Source organism: Lonchura striata, chromosome 4 (genome assembly GCF_046129695.1).
Source record: "Lonchura striata isolate bLonStr1 chromosome 4, bLonStr1.mat, whole genome shotgun sequence".
Taxonomy (NCBI): Eukaryota; Metazoa; Chordata; class Aves; order Passeriformes; family Estrildidae; genus Lonchura; species Lonchura striata.
The window spans coordinates 71528804-71542037 of record NC_134606.1 but is presented as its reverse complement, the minus strand read 5'-3'; the positions used below and the strand labels follow the sequence as shown (position 1 = coordinate 71542037).

The 13234-nt window shown below is 40.4% G+C and overlaps 1 protein-coding gene across 19 annotated transcripts in view; it reads right to left on the bottom strand.

Annotated features, from left to right (window-relative positions):
* CAMK2D (calcium/calmodulin dependent protein kinase II delta) overlaps positions 1-13234 on the bottom strand; it is a 119756-nt gene that overhangs the window by 62669 nt on the left and 43853 nt on the right. For all 19 annotated transcript variants that reach the window (XM_077783053.1, XM_077783056.1, XM_077783054.1 and 16 more), the window contains exon 4: positions 9393-9452. In XM_077783053.1, coding sequence (XP_077639179.1) covers positions 9393-9452 — 60 coding nt within the window. The remainder of the gene's footprint in view (positions 1-9392; positions 9453-13234) is intronic.

Sequence of the window (13234 nt, the reverse complement as noted above, 5' to 3'; positions counted from 1 at the left end):
AATTAACTATTACTTTCCCATGTTACACAGTAATCACTGTAAATCCACCTTCTCCCTGCCTTTATCTGATGGGGTTTTTAATATCTGTGCAAGCAGAGAAGGCTAAAACCAATTCCATAGGACCAGGTCCCAAAATTCTGTGTAACCAGCTTTGAGGAAAAAGATCTAAAATGAATACAACAGGCCTAAAGCATGATTATAATGACATCTCTGTCCTTGGTGCCCTATTTCATAACCATGAATCCTGAACATTCTGAATGAGAGCAACAGGAGCATCCCAGAGACCAGCTCCATCCATACCACTGCAGTTTATCCCTCTTCATTTCTTTATGGTAGCAAGAGGGGAAATGCAGGGACTGAGACTGTTTCTTACACTCACAGCAAATGTGAAAAAGCCCAGTGTGAAAAGTGCCAAAGCAGAAAAAAGTCAGGTAGGTAACTGTCTCCTGTTTCCATCTGTGTGGTGCTGCAGACATGCATCCATCAAAGGCGGTGAACAAAACCTTGCTGTAACTTGGAGAAGCAAAAACCTCTACAACCAGCCAGGACAACACTGAAGCTGCAGGAGCTCTCAGGAAGTTAACAGAGCGTACAACTGAGCGACTCCAAGTACGATGCCCAGACAGAGCGTTTCCATAATAATCCCACTCCATCTCTATCCACTGGGCTGGGCTCAAAACCATCTGTATTGTTTTCTGAGTGAACGTGCCTTCCCCCTCTGTCAATTAACTATCACAGTGAGTGATGCTACCACAGCTGGAGACAACTATAAATTACTGTCATTTCCCTAACGTGCAGCTTCACCAGTGAATGCTTATCCCAAATGATTCCAAGTGTTTGTTTTACAAAAAGCAGGGAATGCATATTGACTTAACAGATGACAAACTTGAGGCTTATAATGAGAAACTGCCATTGTCTTTTAATCACAGTCTCACAATAAATGAAAATCAGAGAGCTTGTCCTGTCCTGTGGGACCATTTGTAAGATTGTAATTAGCTCAGTGACAACCCACATAAACTTGGATGGAAATGCTGCAGGGGATAGCAGAAGTCAGTCTGTATTCACAAACCCAGACTACTAGCTGCAGTTGAAATCTCTTTCTAAATATTCCTCTCATTTAGCACATCCAGTAACTCCCAAAATACATATATGCTACAAAAGATAGCTGCAAGCCAGTCAGTTGCAATTATGGTTTTAGATCATCCATCAAGTCCTTCCTGGCAAGACCACACAGTCAAATTCAACACAACCCAGCACTAACACCATCAACATCAGACCAAGTATAAATCGCTGAAACACAATTAAATAACTCTCAAGGTCACCTAGTAAATAAATCTATTAATTAAACAGCACCACTTGGGTGGTACAATCACTGAGACACCAGTGCTACTCACTGCTGTGCAGCACAAGGGCAGGAGCTATGGATTTTATTACAATGCAACACCAGAACATCTTCAATGCACAAGTATCAGGAGTGTCATGCCTGGCCCACTGTGGCTGGAATGAGAAGCTGGATGCATTTAAAGGAGACAGACATGTAGAGGACAAACTAAAATTAGAAGCACATTCCCATGGGCAGTCCATGAGAATACTAACACTCTGGTGAAACCACTATAAAAAGAACTTCCAAATTTGGAAGGTGACTAGGAGGAGAGAGGTATCATTAAACCCCTATCAACTGAAAAAAATGCCTGGATCAGCAGTCTTGTAGGAGTAGGAAAGTCTCCAGTGTCGAAATCTGAAAAAGCCCAGCCTGAACTGAGCAATTAGGACCTATTCATCCACTGCCAGCAATGGAGGTTGGTGTTATTTGCAGGGTCAGAGCATGCACTCTGTGCCAGGATGCAGCAGAAAGCCGGGGAGCAGACCAGCTTGCATCCTTTGGAATGCCATTTGACAGATACTCCCAACAGCAGTGCAACTAAATCAGGATGAAAAATAACTTTTTAAAAGCTCAAGTTTGAAGGAGTGAGGAAAAATCTAAAGGATGTTCGAAACACTTGCAACAAGCCAGGGGTGATCAGGGGTATGTCTGTCTGCCTGGAACTCACCGGTGCTGTCCCCTGGCCCCAGGGGAAGATGAGTCAGGCTGGCACCAGACTCTCACACCCCTACTATGCACAAGGACAGGCAAGAGTGACATCCCTGCAGAGCTACCGACACGCTGGGCTAAGCAGGCAGGCCGAGCCCTAATTTTCCATGTGCTGTTTCCAATATGTATCTAAGATGATATAAAATCTCTTCCTGAGTGTGCATTCCATTAATGAAGATGCAGAAGATGAATATAAAATAGAAATCACAGGCAGATTTGGCTTATGCATGTGACGTGGCGCAGACAAGTTCAGCCTATAAAATGCAATTCCAAATTGCCCTCTCAGGTGGCACAGACGGCCCAACACTTTCTCCTTGGAGGTACTTTTTCCAGAAGCAGGGTGACAGTAAGCCACCATGGGTTAGAATGTTAAACACTCTAAATGGGCAGATTTAGGGTGCCTGGGAAAGAAATGCAGCCTGAATGAATTCCTTATTTTCTCTATGGAAAGGGCCAAGACAAAAGTGTCCCACAGAGTGGGTTCAGCCCAGAGCCACAAATGCCAAGACTGGCAGGATTATCACAGAAAACACATGACAAGTTTTACCATATCTGCAGAAGCTGCTCTAATGCCATCCAGTGAAGCCCATCCACATCACCTAATATACTGCAACCTGTTCTTGGTTGGGGGTTGGTTTTTCCTCACCCTCAGATCAAGTAAAGGTTCCCAATATTTGGGTATCAATCCAAATATCAGTGCAGAATTCACCTATTAGACCATCAGCAAGGTTGTCTGTAACAGCAAAGGGAACAGAACTTTGAATACCCCCTAAAAATGCTCTAAAAATGTCTCTTCTAGCTTTACTGAAAGAAAAAGCTTAGTTTAGCTGAAGCAGTAGAGAGATCTCTGTTTTTGGAGGAAAGAATCCAGAGGAAAATTACATATTTGTGGTTTAGCTGGGAGTCATGATGTCTATCCGTATGCATAGCACGTGGTCGCAGATTCATAACAAACAAAGCTTTCAAACAACAAAAAAAATGTAAGTTCTGAAAGATCCATCTTGTGTGCAGAGAGAGCGAGCAATTCATTTCAGTCGAGCTTATTCCCACAGCTCTTGAAGTCAGCAATGCAGCCAATTATGAAACTCTTCATTCCAGGAAACACATATAGAAAGTATAGATGAAAACACAAGTGCAAAGTGTGGCAGCTACCCCAGCCCTCACCTCCCACAGCAGGATCCTCAAGAGAGGTGGTCAAATCCCACTTCCCTTTTCTGTGGATTACTCTATTTTACATTTTAAATAACTGGCTGCAAAAGTGGAGTGGACTTCAGGGAAAGAAAAAATATTTAGGAGAATCTGGACACAGTAGGAAAAGAACTGATGCATTTAAGGAAACATACGAGAGGCTTAAGCAGGGATAGAAAATGCTTCAAGATCTGGTTCACACTTGATTTATACTGAATCATTACCTATTTTGGTGCAAATTAGGCATGTACTTTCTGAGGCAAAAAATTACAAAATCGTGGCAAACCTTAGTGAAACATTTCCTCAGTCTGTTATGGATACTGCTACAGTTATCAGGGATATTACAGCCAGCAATGCTTCACTTGAGCTAAAATAACCTTGTGCTCCATTAAAAGGAAAGAGAATTAATGTAGCATGGCAAAGAGTGGTGTCATTGTCTGCAATCAAAGACATTTTTATGCTCCACAGTAACCCAGAAGAGAGAAACTTAAAGATGCAATGCCACTTAGCAGAATAAAAGGATTCTGCTGCAAACAAAAGAGACAAAAGCTGTAACACCAAATAAAGCTGCCTTCCCCCTCCATTGCTGACACACTCAAACCACATTATCTGATGCTTCATATGGCTCATACTGAAAATCACTGACACATTGATTAGCACTACATAACTTAGTCTTTTAACTGCTGGGGGGTTCTGATACTCTACTCACTTCAGGGCCACCAACAGCTCTACAGAAAGCCCTTCCACACCAAGCCCTTACAACAGAAGTCAAAACTTTCGGGCTTTTCCTCTTAAACATCAACATACATTCACAAGGACTTCACCAACTAAAAGGAATCAGATGCACAAGCAGTAACAGAAACTGCTGAGAAGGAGAAAGCCTGCAGAAAAGCTGCAACAAGCCCCACTATGCCCCCCTGTGTGCTCTTGCCTGGTGCAGTCTTGTTCCAGTACATTTAATTTCACAAAGAGCAACTGCAAAACCAGCTTCTGTATTTTGTTGTTGCACTTCACTCGTCAGTTACTTGCTGTAGCCACAGCTGACTTTAAACATTCAATCTGTTGTGTTATAATACTCACTACTAAATTGGCTCTTACATTAAATATGAAATAATATATCACTGGTTTATTTAGTTTCTTGATATTTTATTTTAATTCTCTCAAGGACTATGGTTTACCTTATTAATCATAGCAATTGCAAATTTAATTAATTCAATGGAATGGATGAGATTTAAAATTGTTGAAGTGATCAGCTCATCTAAGCAATAAAAATAATTAAAGGAAGTGAGATTCTCTAATGCATCAGTCCCATGCAAACTTGAGCTTTATATTTATATAAAAAGTTTTATTTATTTATTTGCATAGCCACAGACAATACATCCCTGAGGACCATATTTATTGAGCATAAATTTATATAGCTGGGGATTGGTTTGATTTCCACTGCATCAGGAAAGAACGACATATTTTTGACATACATTAAAACCTTAAATTAAGTTCAGGAAAAAAATTGTGCTGGAGAACTACATCCTCTCAACCTGAACAGGCCTGATTTTTACCTTGTGTTTGGGTTATAGAGTAACTTAACTAACACCAGCTGAGCTATTTACAACTGTGCCACAGTGAGACAGACAAAATTCAGAGTTACTGCATCCACATTTTCTACACATTAATAGTGTTTCTCTTGATATCTTGGGACTTCATGAAGTGTCATGCACATACTTGTTGAATAGAAATATAAAGGACATATTGTTTGGCATAAAGGACACAACCTCCCCACATAGCTTTAATTACTCTCTGTTCAAAAAGGACAAGGCAATACACAGTTTATTATTTTTCCCCACATGAGGAACTTGACAACTTCAGCGCTCATGTTTTGTGCTATGGTGGGGAGAGGAAGTAACTCCAAAATGCAGGCTTTTCCTCCTTTTTGTGTGGCAAAAGGACTCAGTAAGCTATACACCAGCACAGTGTGGTGAGGAGCAGTGCCAAGTTTGGGTGCTATCAATTGCCTCAGCCATTGATGAGAAGTTCCCAGCTCAAAGCATGGAAATGAGCAGACTCCAAACGGACACCAACACACTCCTGAAACCAGATAAGGGATTTGTCTTTTTCCCTGTGTCCCGAGTCTGTTCTGCATCTAGGCCACCTCTTGGCCTGCTGCAAGGCCAGCCTAGCCCATGTTCCCACGTGCTGGTGCAGCTCCAGCTGTTGATGGAGCAGAGGCCTCCTGCTGCCATAGCGTGCTTGTGGCGGTGCCTCAGCCCAGCCTGGCTGAGGCCAGACCAGCAGATCCACAGGAACAGGCTCAGGCCTAGCAGAGCCAAGTCCCAGCCTGGCAGTCCTACTTGCCTGCAAGTAGCCTGACTTACAGAGTATTCAGGGACAGCCTGGACTTGTGCCAAAAGGACTTCATTTATCACCTGAAGGGCTGCCACATGTCAGTAAAATCTGCTGCTGCCTTTGGGGAAGGGATGAAGATTGATCAGAGTCAGACTCGAGCCTGATGTTGCTGGCTAATGGACCCTGCCTGACTGCCATAGCTTGTACACTGTCTGTAAGGTCTGGGAGGAGGTGGCAGAGGCAGGAATTATGGGCTGTAAGGAAATGGGAATGAAAAACCAGCAGAAGCCCCTCCAGTCCTTACGGAGAGACCTTGACTGTGTAACTCCCATTAGGAAAATATTACCCAAACACAGCTCAAATCCTGCAAGAGCAAACTCCACTTGGGGAAAAAACTCCATGGCTTTACCAAGCTTGAATCAGCGATTTTCCAGAATGGGTTGGAGCTTGCATCAGACTAATGCAGATTTTATCATTATTTGGGATCTCATAAACCAAAATTAGCAAAGCAGCTGTAAATGCCAAATGTCATAACAGGATGGTGCAACAGTGTTACACCACAAAAAATGTCAATTGCAAGACAAGAAATCAGAGTGTTAAAAACTAAGTTCACCTCAAGTTAAAAGAGGACCATGAAATCAAAGTTTACCAGAAGAAGATAAAGAAGAAAAATCAGGAAAATTACAATAGATGAAGAGATGGTTACTCATCAGTTTTCTTTTCAAACTTCTAAATTTAAAAAAAGGGAGCATTAGTACACATGGAACTGCTGGAAAAGTAATAGTTACCCAAGATAACAAATCCTGTGCAGGTACATGCTCAGCAAATGAAGTAAGCTTTTAATGTAACTTGATGTGCAATCCCACAAAGAAAAATCATTAGGTTCTCTGAACAGCAAAGCTCAACCTACATTTCCATCCATTTTAAACTCTGGAAAAAGGATCCCCCTACACACTAAGTACAGCCATGTCACAGTAAGAACCTGAGAAACAAAGCAATACTGAAAATCTCACCAATGCACAAACTCCTGCAGCCCAGGTAGAAATCACAACAGTGAGTATTGGTGAGGAGTAGCTGTAAGTGGAAAGGATGAGGAAATTCTGTGAGTTCTAAACCAACTTTCACATATACATTACTTAAGTGAACTACTATTTGTAGTTCACTTTCCTTATTTTTCCTACACCATTCATTAGGCAACATAAATACAAGGCTGGACAGAGAAGAAATCATAGATTTATTAAAAGGATGAAAAAAAGAAAATGCTGAAAAATGAACTGAATTAGTTATGTGCAAAGCAGTGTCTGCACAAAAAAGCTCAGATTTCAGAGATGCACTGGAGCCCTGCTTGTAGAAGTGAACCAACTTCTTCAAGGCAGATTTCCGTGACATTTCTTGGCTATGAACATGGACAGTAAGGACTGCACAGAAACAGAATCATTTATTATTCAGCCTATTTAGCTTTCCAAAAATAACTGCCTGTACACAGTCATCTTTGAGAAATCACCCATCAATTAAACCAGACCTCTGCTTTTCTACAGAAATGACCCTGAAAAAAATAGTTACCCTTTTATTCTTATTATTCTTAACTTACACACACTTATTGTTAGAGCTGAGCTCCCTTCCTCCGGCACATTTCCTTTTTCACTCTTAGTGCTTCCTCATGTGATGCAGCTCCATTACTCATCAGAGATGACAAGTTAAAAGGAGATGTCATAGTGACACAAGCATAAGAGCTCCGGTGGGGTGCTGGCAGCACTTGGAATGATTTTAGGGTCATAATTTAGGTGGCTGAAGGCATTGCTGCAGGAGAAGGAATATGACAGAACACGATGCCTGCTGCCAAACCCTGGCATGGTAATTCCAGGTCATGAAAAATCTTTTCTCAGACAGATCTAGAACACAGCAGTTTTTCTGAAACAGGAGCAGAACAACTGGTCCATACCCCCTTGAACTGCACACCTTGGTGCAGGTGATGATGCACAGTTTGTGCAGACTTGTAGAGCCCTGTCTGCAAGTCACCAAAGCTGTTTGCACTCCAAGCCAAACCTCACAGATCCAAACAGTGCATGCAGAACAGCTGGCCTACCATAAAGGAGCTGAACTCCATCCTACACTGCTCAACAAGCTGAAGACTTATGACCACATGGAACCAATTTAGACTTTTGTTTCAACTGAGTTCTGTGCATTTCAGCCCTTACCCTGCATCAGTTCACTCTTGTCTTGTGTTCATTTTTCTCAACTTGTGGAAACTTACCATTATGTTCTGATTCCAGTAAGGCCCAGGTGAATGGCTCTGGAATCTGACTAAACCGTAAGTGTAACCACAGCTGCAGAAGGGTTGTACCTTTGCCCTAAAAGCACTTGTACATTTGCTTATCTCTCACTATTTTACAAATCAAAACCTTTGGTGAGCTAAAATAGCACAGAAAACACTCCTCTTCCTCCTTAATAAAATTTCTAGGTCAAACCTGTAAGCTTAAGAGAGATGTTGCAGAAATTTGACATGTAATTTTGAGCCATGGTACACTTTAAAATTAAAAAGGAGCTGATTTAATCCCAAAGTGATGCCTAAAGAGGCTACCTGGAAGAGACTGGACAGAGTTAAATGAAAATTAGGTATTTATTCAAAGGCCTTCAAAGGCAATACAACACCTTGGCAATACAAGAGCCTGGCTGTGGCTCTGCCCAAGATGACCCCAAAATGGACACAAGATGGACGATGGGTCACGAGTTTTCAGACTTTTCTAAGTTTTGGCCCATTTCCATATTGGGGTCAAGTGTCCAATTACAGTTTCAGGTTATGAATGCCCATCCTCCCAGACTGCTCTCCTTGATTTGCTGTTGTATACACTTCTTTGGGCCTGAAGCTACAATAGTCTCCTTCGCTCTTGGGCTGGAAAAAGATTGTTTTGTGTGACTGAACCGTGAGGAGAACTTGCTAACACTTTATATGAAGTTCAGACTTAAACACCAAAGTGCTACAGAATCTGAAAAATATGAAAGCTAAAACTTCAGGCATCACAGGCACCAAACAATTTTATTAGTCTAAAAATGCTGTAAGAAACAGCAAATTCCCACCCTTCTGGAGAATTCTGGAGAAGTCTCGGGTACAGCAAATATTCTTGTGAGAGATACCCTTGGCATATAATTCAGTGTATAACAAATGGAAAAACACAGCTACAGTTCCCTTAAGATCAAGGTACTTACCTCTCTACACTGTTTCTAAAGCAAGGAGACAAGACACACCCCACCCTCCAAAATAACTTTATTTTTTGCTTTACACGGTTAGAACACACAAACTCTGAAAATAAAAAGAGCAGAGCTTTCTTCAACTTGGAAGGATGGACTCTCAAACACAAAATACAGTATAAAATAAGCATCTCACTAAAACCAGCACTAATTATTGACATTGGTCAGTCTCATTGTGCAACAAACACTGTCAGCTGAAATTCTTCTGCAGATGCCCTGCAGAATCATGAACAATCCTGGAAACAGCCCCTCCTGCACACTGTTTAACACCCCCTCAACACCTGGCACAGAAAGCTCACTGATGGCAGAGCAATGGCTCAAAGGTGAGAACACTGCACACTGCTGCAGGTGATCCATCAGATTATTGCATCCCACAGCAGAATCTGTAAGGAGCACCATGTCATAAAGAAAGTCTTACCTGAAGATATTTGCACTTGATTTCTGAGCTGCTCTTTGTTAATTTCCGTTTCCCCTAAATTTCCTAAACTGATAAATACTGTATGAAGCAATGAAATGTTCCTACCAATATTAGGATGCTTCAGGAGGCGACAGATTCTAGCTTCTCTCTCCAGTTTCTGGTGATCTGCATCAAAAGAAAGCAAAACAGTTGCTGTTAGCATGAATATTAACACAGTTTAGTGTATCTGCTTTACACAACCATCACATGATCATAATCTGATGGGATCTTTAAAAAACATCTCCTTTATTTAGATTCACTAAGATTTTCACCCGAACTGTAATATTTATTTTTTTTTAACCTTTGGGAAGAGCAGGAGGCTGGAGCTTTGGACTTGTACATCACTGAGCCCTAACAATTTTTTCTGGAGATAAAATACTACTGCTTGTGTCAAGTTCTACTTTCTGCAATAGACAACACAAATATTCCAAAATACCAATTCTGGAAAATTGAACTGCTTGAAGTGTAAAAAATATGCTTTGAACCTTGAAAATATTAAGAAGTGAACAAGTTTAGAACAAGTTACTTTGGATGGTAACTCTGAAGATTCAAAAATTTAGCATGAGATGTTAGAATTAAGAAGTTCAATCCTTACTGCAAAGTGTCCAGTTAGGCCAAAAAACTATATGTACGTCAAAGGAATTATAACAATAAATTTCAAATAAAATAGAGAAAGCAAACACCACCTTTAAAATATTTAGCACTTCAAGTTTCTGACAGCATGTTTTAAATCTGGAGGAAAGAACAAGAAGGAAAACTTGTTTAATTTTTCTGCAGTTTGTACTTCTTAATATTTGCAGCCAACTGTAACAACTGAAACAATTTTACATATGTTAACAGTTCAGATTATTTTCATATGCTTTTAAGAACTGGGATAGTTCTTGAGCTAGTAACTACTCATCAACTGACCCATCATACTTTCTGAGGCCTAAGAACCTCCACCACCTGAATGAGAAAATTTGTCAGCTTAACCCTCTTTACCTTAATGTTTACAAAAAAAACCCCAGAAGTTAAAAGTATTAAAAAGAATTATAAATCTGCAACATAAGGTTAAAGCTCTTTTTTTTTTTTTTTTTAAGTTAAACTCCACCACTGAGGTTTCCCATTAAGATTTTTGAGTTCAGCTGCAGCAAGGCTGAAACATAAGCACAGACATCTACAGTTACAGTACCTTCGTGTCCAGCAGCTCTGGCTGTAACTTAATCCTGGGCTGAGCACTTTGGCACATGACCCAGAGCAAGCAGAGAGATGATCTGCAAGGCAAACTGAACTAAGCTGGGGTGAGAACAGAGATGAAAATGTGAACACTGCCTCAAAAGCGAAGAAACAATCCAGGGGCTATCGGACATTTTGTGTAGGAGCTGTGTCTCTGGTGCACTTCCAGCTCTAGTTTCAAAGGCTGTTCTGTACCACCTCCAGCTATATTTACAGATCAGCCAGCACAGCCAGAAACCTGGAAGGTGTCTTCTATCAAGTGCTAAAAACATCCTGTGTTGACTCTTCAGGAATAACACAGCTATAATAAAGAACTTCATCTCCGAAGTTGAGTATGAAGTACAAACATTTGAAGTTTCTTTGCTATCAACCACTCTATCACAACTCCTGAACTGACACTAGATGTGATTAATATAATTTATTGATTATAACTCTAATGATTAAAAGAAGCATACCTGATATTGTTCAAATCACAGTAAAAATGTCTTAGAGATGCTGCTGAATGCACCGCAACATACGAAGGTAATATCTACACTATCATAAACGTCATTATTATCGACTGCATTATATATTCCCAGGAATTTACTCCAAATTGAACCAGTATATTGATGGACACCAACCAGGTGTTTTCTGCTGTCATGTAATTAGAACAATGAGCTCTCTTCATTTAACTCCTTCAGTTGTTTGTGTCACAGGATTTGCTATCACACCTGCTGGGTGACTGGAAGTACCTCACAGCCTGCACACTGCACTGAGGCAGCAGAAAGAGCATTAAATACTTCCTTAGCCAGGGATTAAAGTGGACATTAAGGCCCAGAAGATGACAGCAGCATTTCCAAAGAAAGTATTCCTTGGTGTTGTCAGAGGAGTAAATCTGCAATATCTAAGTGTTTGGGGATGGATCCAAACACAAATTCACCTTCATGCCATATCCAAGAAAACTACTCTCCTCTAAAATCTGCATGCTTGTTTTATGAGTTTTAGGAAATCCTGTTCCTTCCTCTGTCCACTGGGTTTATTTACAAGTACTTGCAACTGCTGTGCCACTCATAGCTATTTGTGTTACCCTGCCTCTTGCCAGGGCTCAAGTGCCAGGGAGCTAAAGGTGAATGTCAGAGGGCAGGGCACACCGAAATACTTTGAGCACTCAGCTCCCAAACATCTGAAGGGTAAGGTGTGCCACTGCAGAGTCCACTGGGAAACAAGAGTCCTGCCACACAGCCAGAGAAACTACCTAGCAGGCACAAACTCCCCCAAACCCTGGGAAAGTTTGGGATAGCATCTGGTGTCAAATGTTTATGCTACAACAGTAACAGCACAAGAAACGTTGCATAAAAAATAAATGCAATAAGAGGTCACTTATTGAAATCAAAGAGTTAATGCCTCTCAATTTTGACAGCCTATAATTCACCAGATAAAACTGCATTTACCTGCCAGGTAAACATGAAACAGGAAAAATTATTATCAGGAGCAGGAAGCCAAACTTGAAAGCTGCACAGATAATAAAAAGGGAACACACAAGTACGTTTATATACTTGTTTCCTTTACTTTATTTTGATTACCTAGACTCAGTTACAAACAGGTCTCCTACATTGTCTGCTTAAGAAACTGTAATTAATTGAAAAATACAAACTCAAAAAGCAGCAAAGCAAATGCAAAAGAAGGAATGCTCTACAAATTCTAGATTATTTTATGAAAGCAAGTCTCCATTAGTGAAAAATGGCCTCTACCACAGCAATAGCCCATTGCCAAGACTGGAAAAAGATCACTGCCTGTCAACCATTGATACCATTGGAAAGAAAGCAGCAATGAGAATAATGCCAGTTTATTAATGAAAAAAACCTTGCAGCCACTTACAAGTAAGTTTAATCAGACATGGAGTCAAGAAAAAAGAAAACAACAAGATTTAATGCACTGAACCATGAAAATCTCAGCCTTTACAATAACTAATGAAATTCTGTGAAACATGAAACAGACAGAATATAGCTGTAAAACTGGGGGTGCTTATAGACTGTATAAGCTTAAAATCTGGAACTAGTCCTCATTCACATGATGATGTTCTAATAGACCCAAAGCTAATATTATAATTTATGACACCTGCTTCAAAAAATTAGACTGCCTGCATTGAGTTTCTACTACCTAGGCAAATAAAATAACTAATTGTTTCAGTAGTATCAATATTTGCTTTCTTACAAAGCTTACCTATATGTAGACTACACGCATTTCTGGGATTGCATCATAACATCATAATTAAAGACATAATCTATACATTTAATTATGTATTGTATGTCTTAATATATGAAAATATACAATTAATGTCTTCAGCATTTATCTCTTCTACTAAAGTACCATGAATTTTCACCCAAAGTGCTGATCTTGCATGACCACCCAAACGGAGCTTAGCACCAGGGCCACCTATCAACACAGGTATCTAAAATGCAAACGTCTCCAAAGCAAAGAATCTTCCTAACAAGAACCTGAAGTAACTTCTGTAGTTGCTTTTTGTTATTTTATTATCAGAGCTTGCAGTCCACAGCGAACAATATAAAAGCATTTTCCCCATGTCCCTTGCATTGTCTTGTCCATTTCTTATTTTTCCCCCAGGACTGACTGGATAGATTATGATCCAGTATGAAGGGATGCATGTTTTGGCACATGTCTTGCTTATCTTTTTGAGGATGGTCTCTTGAACC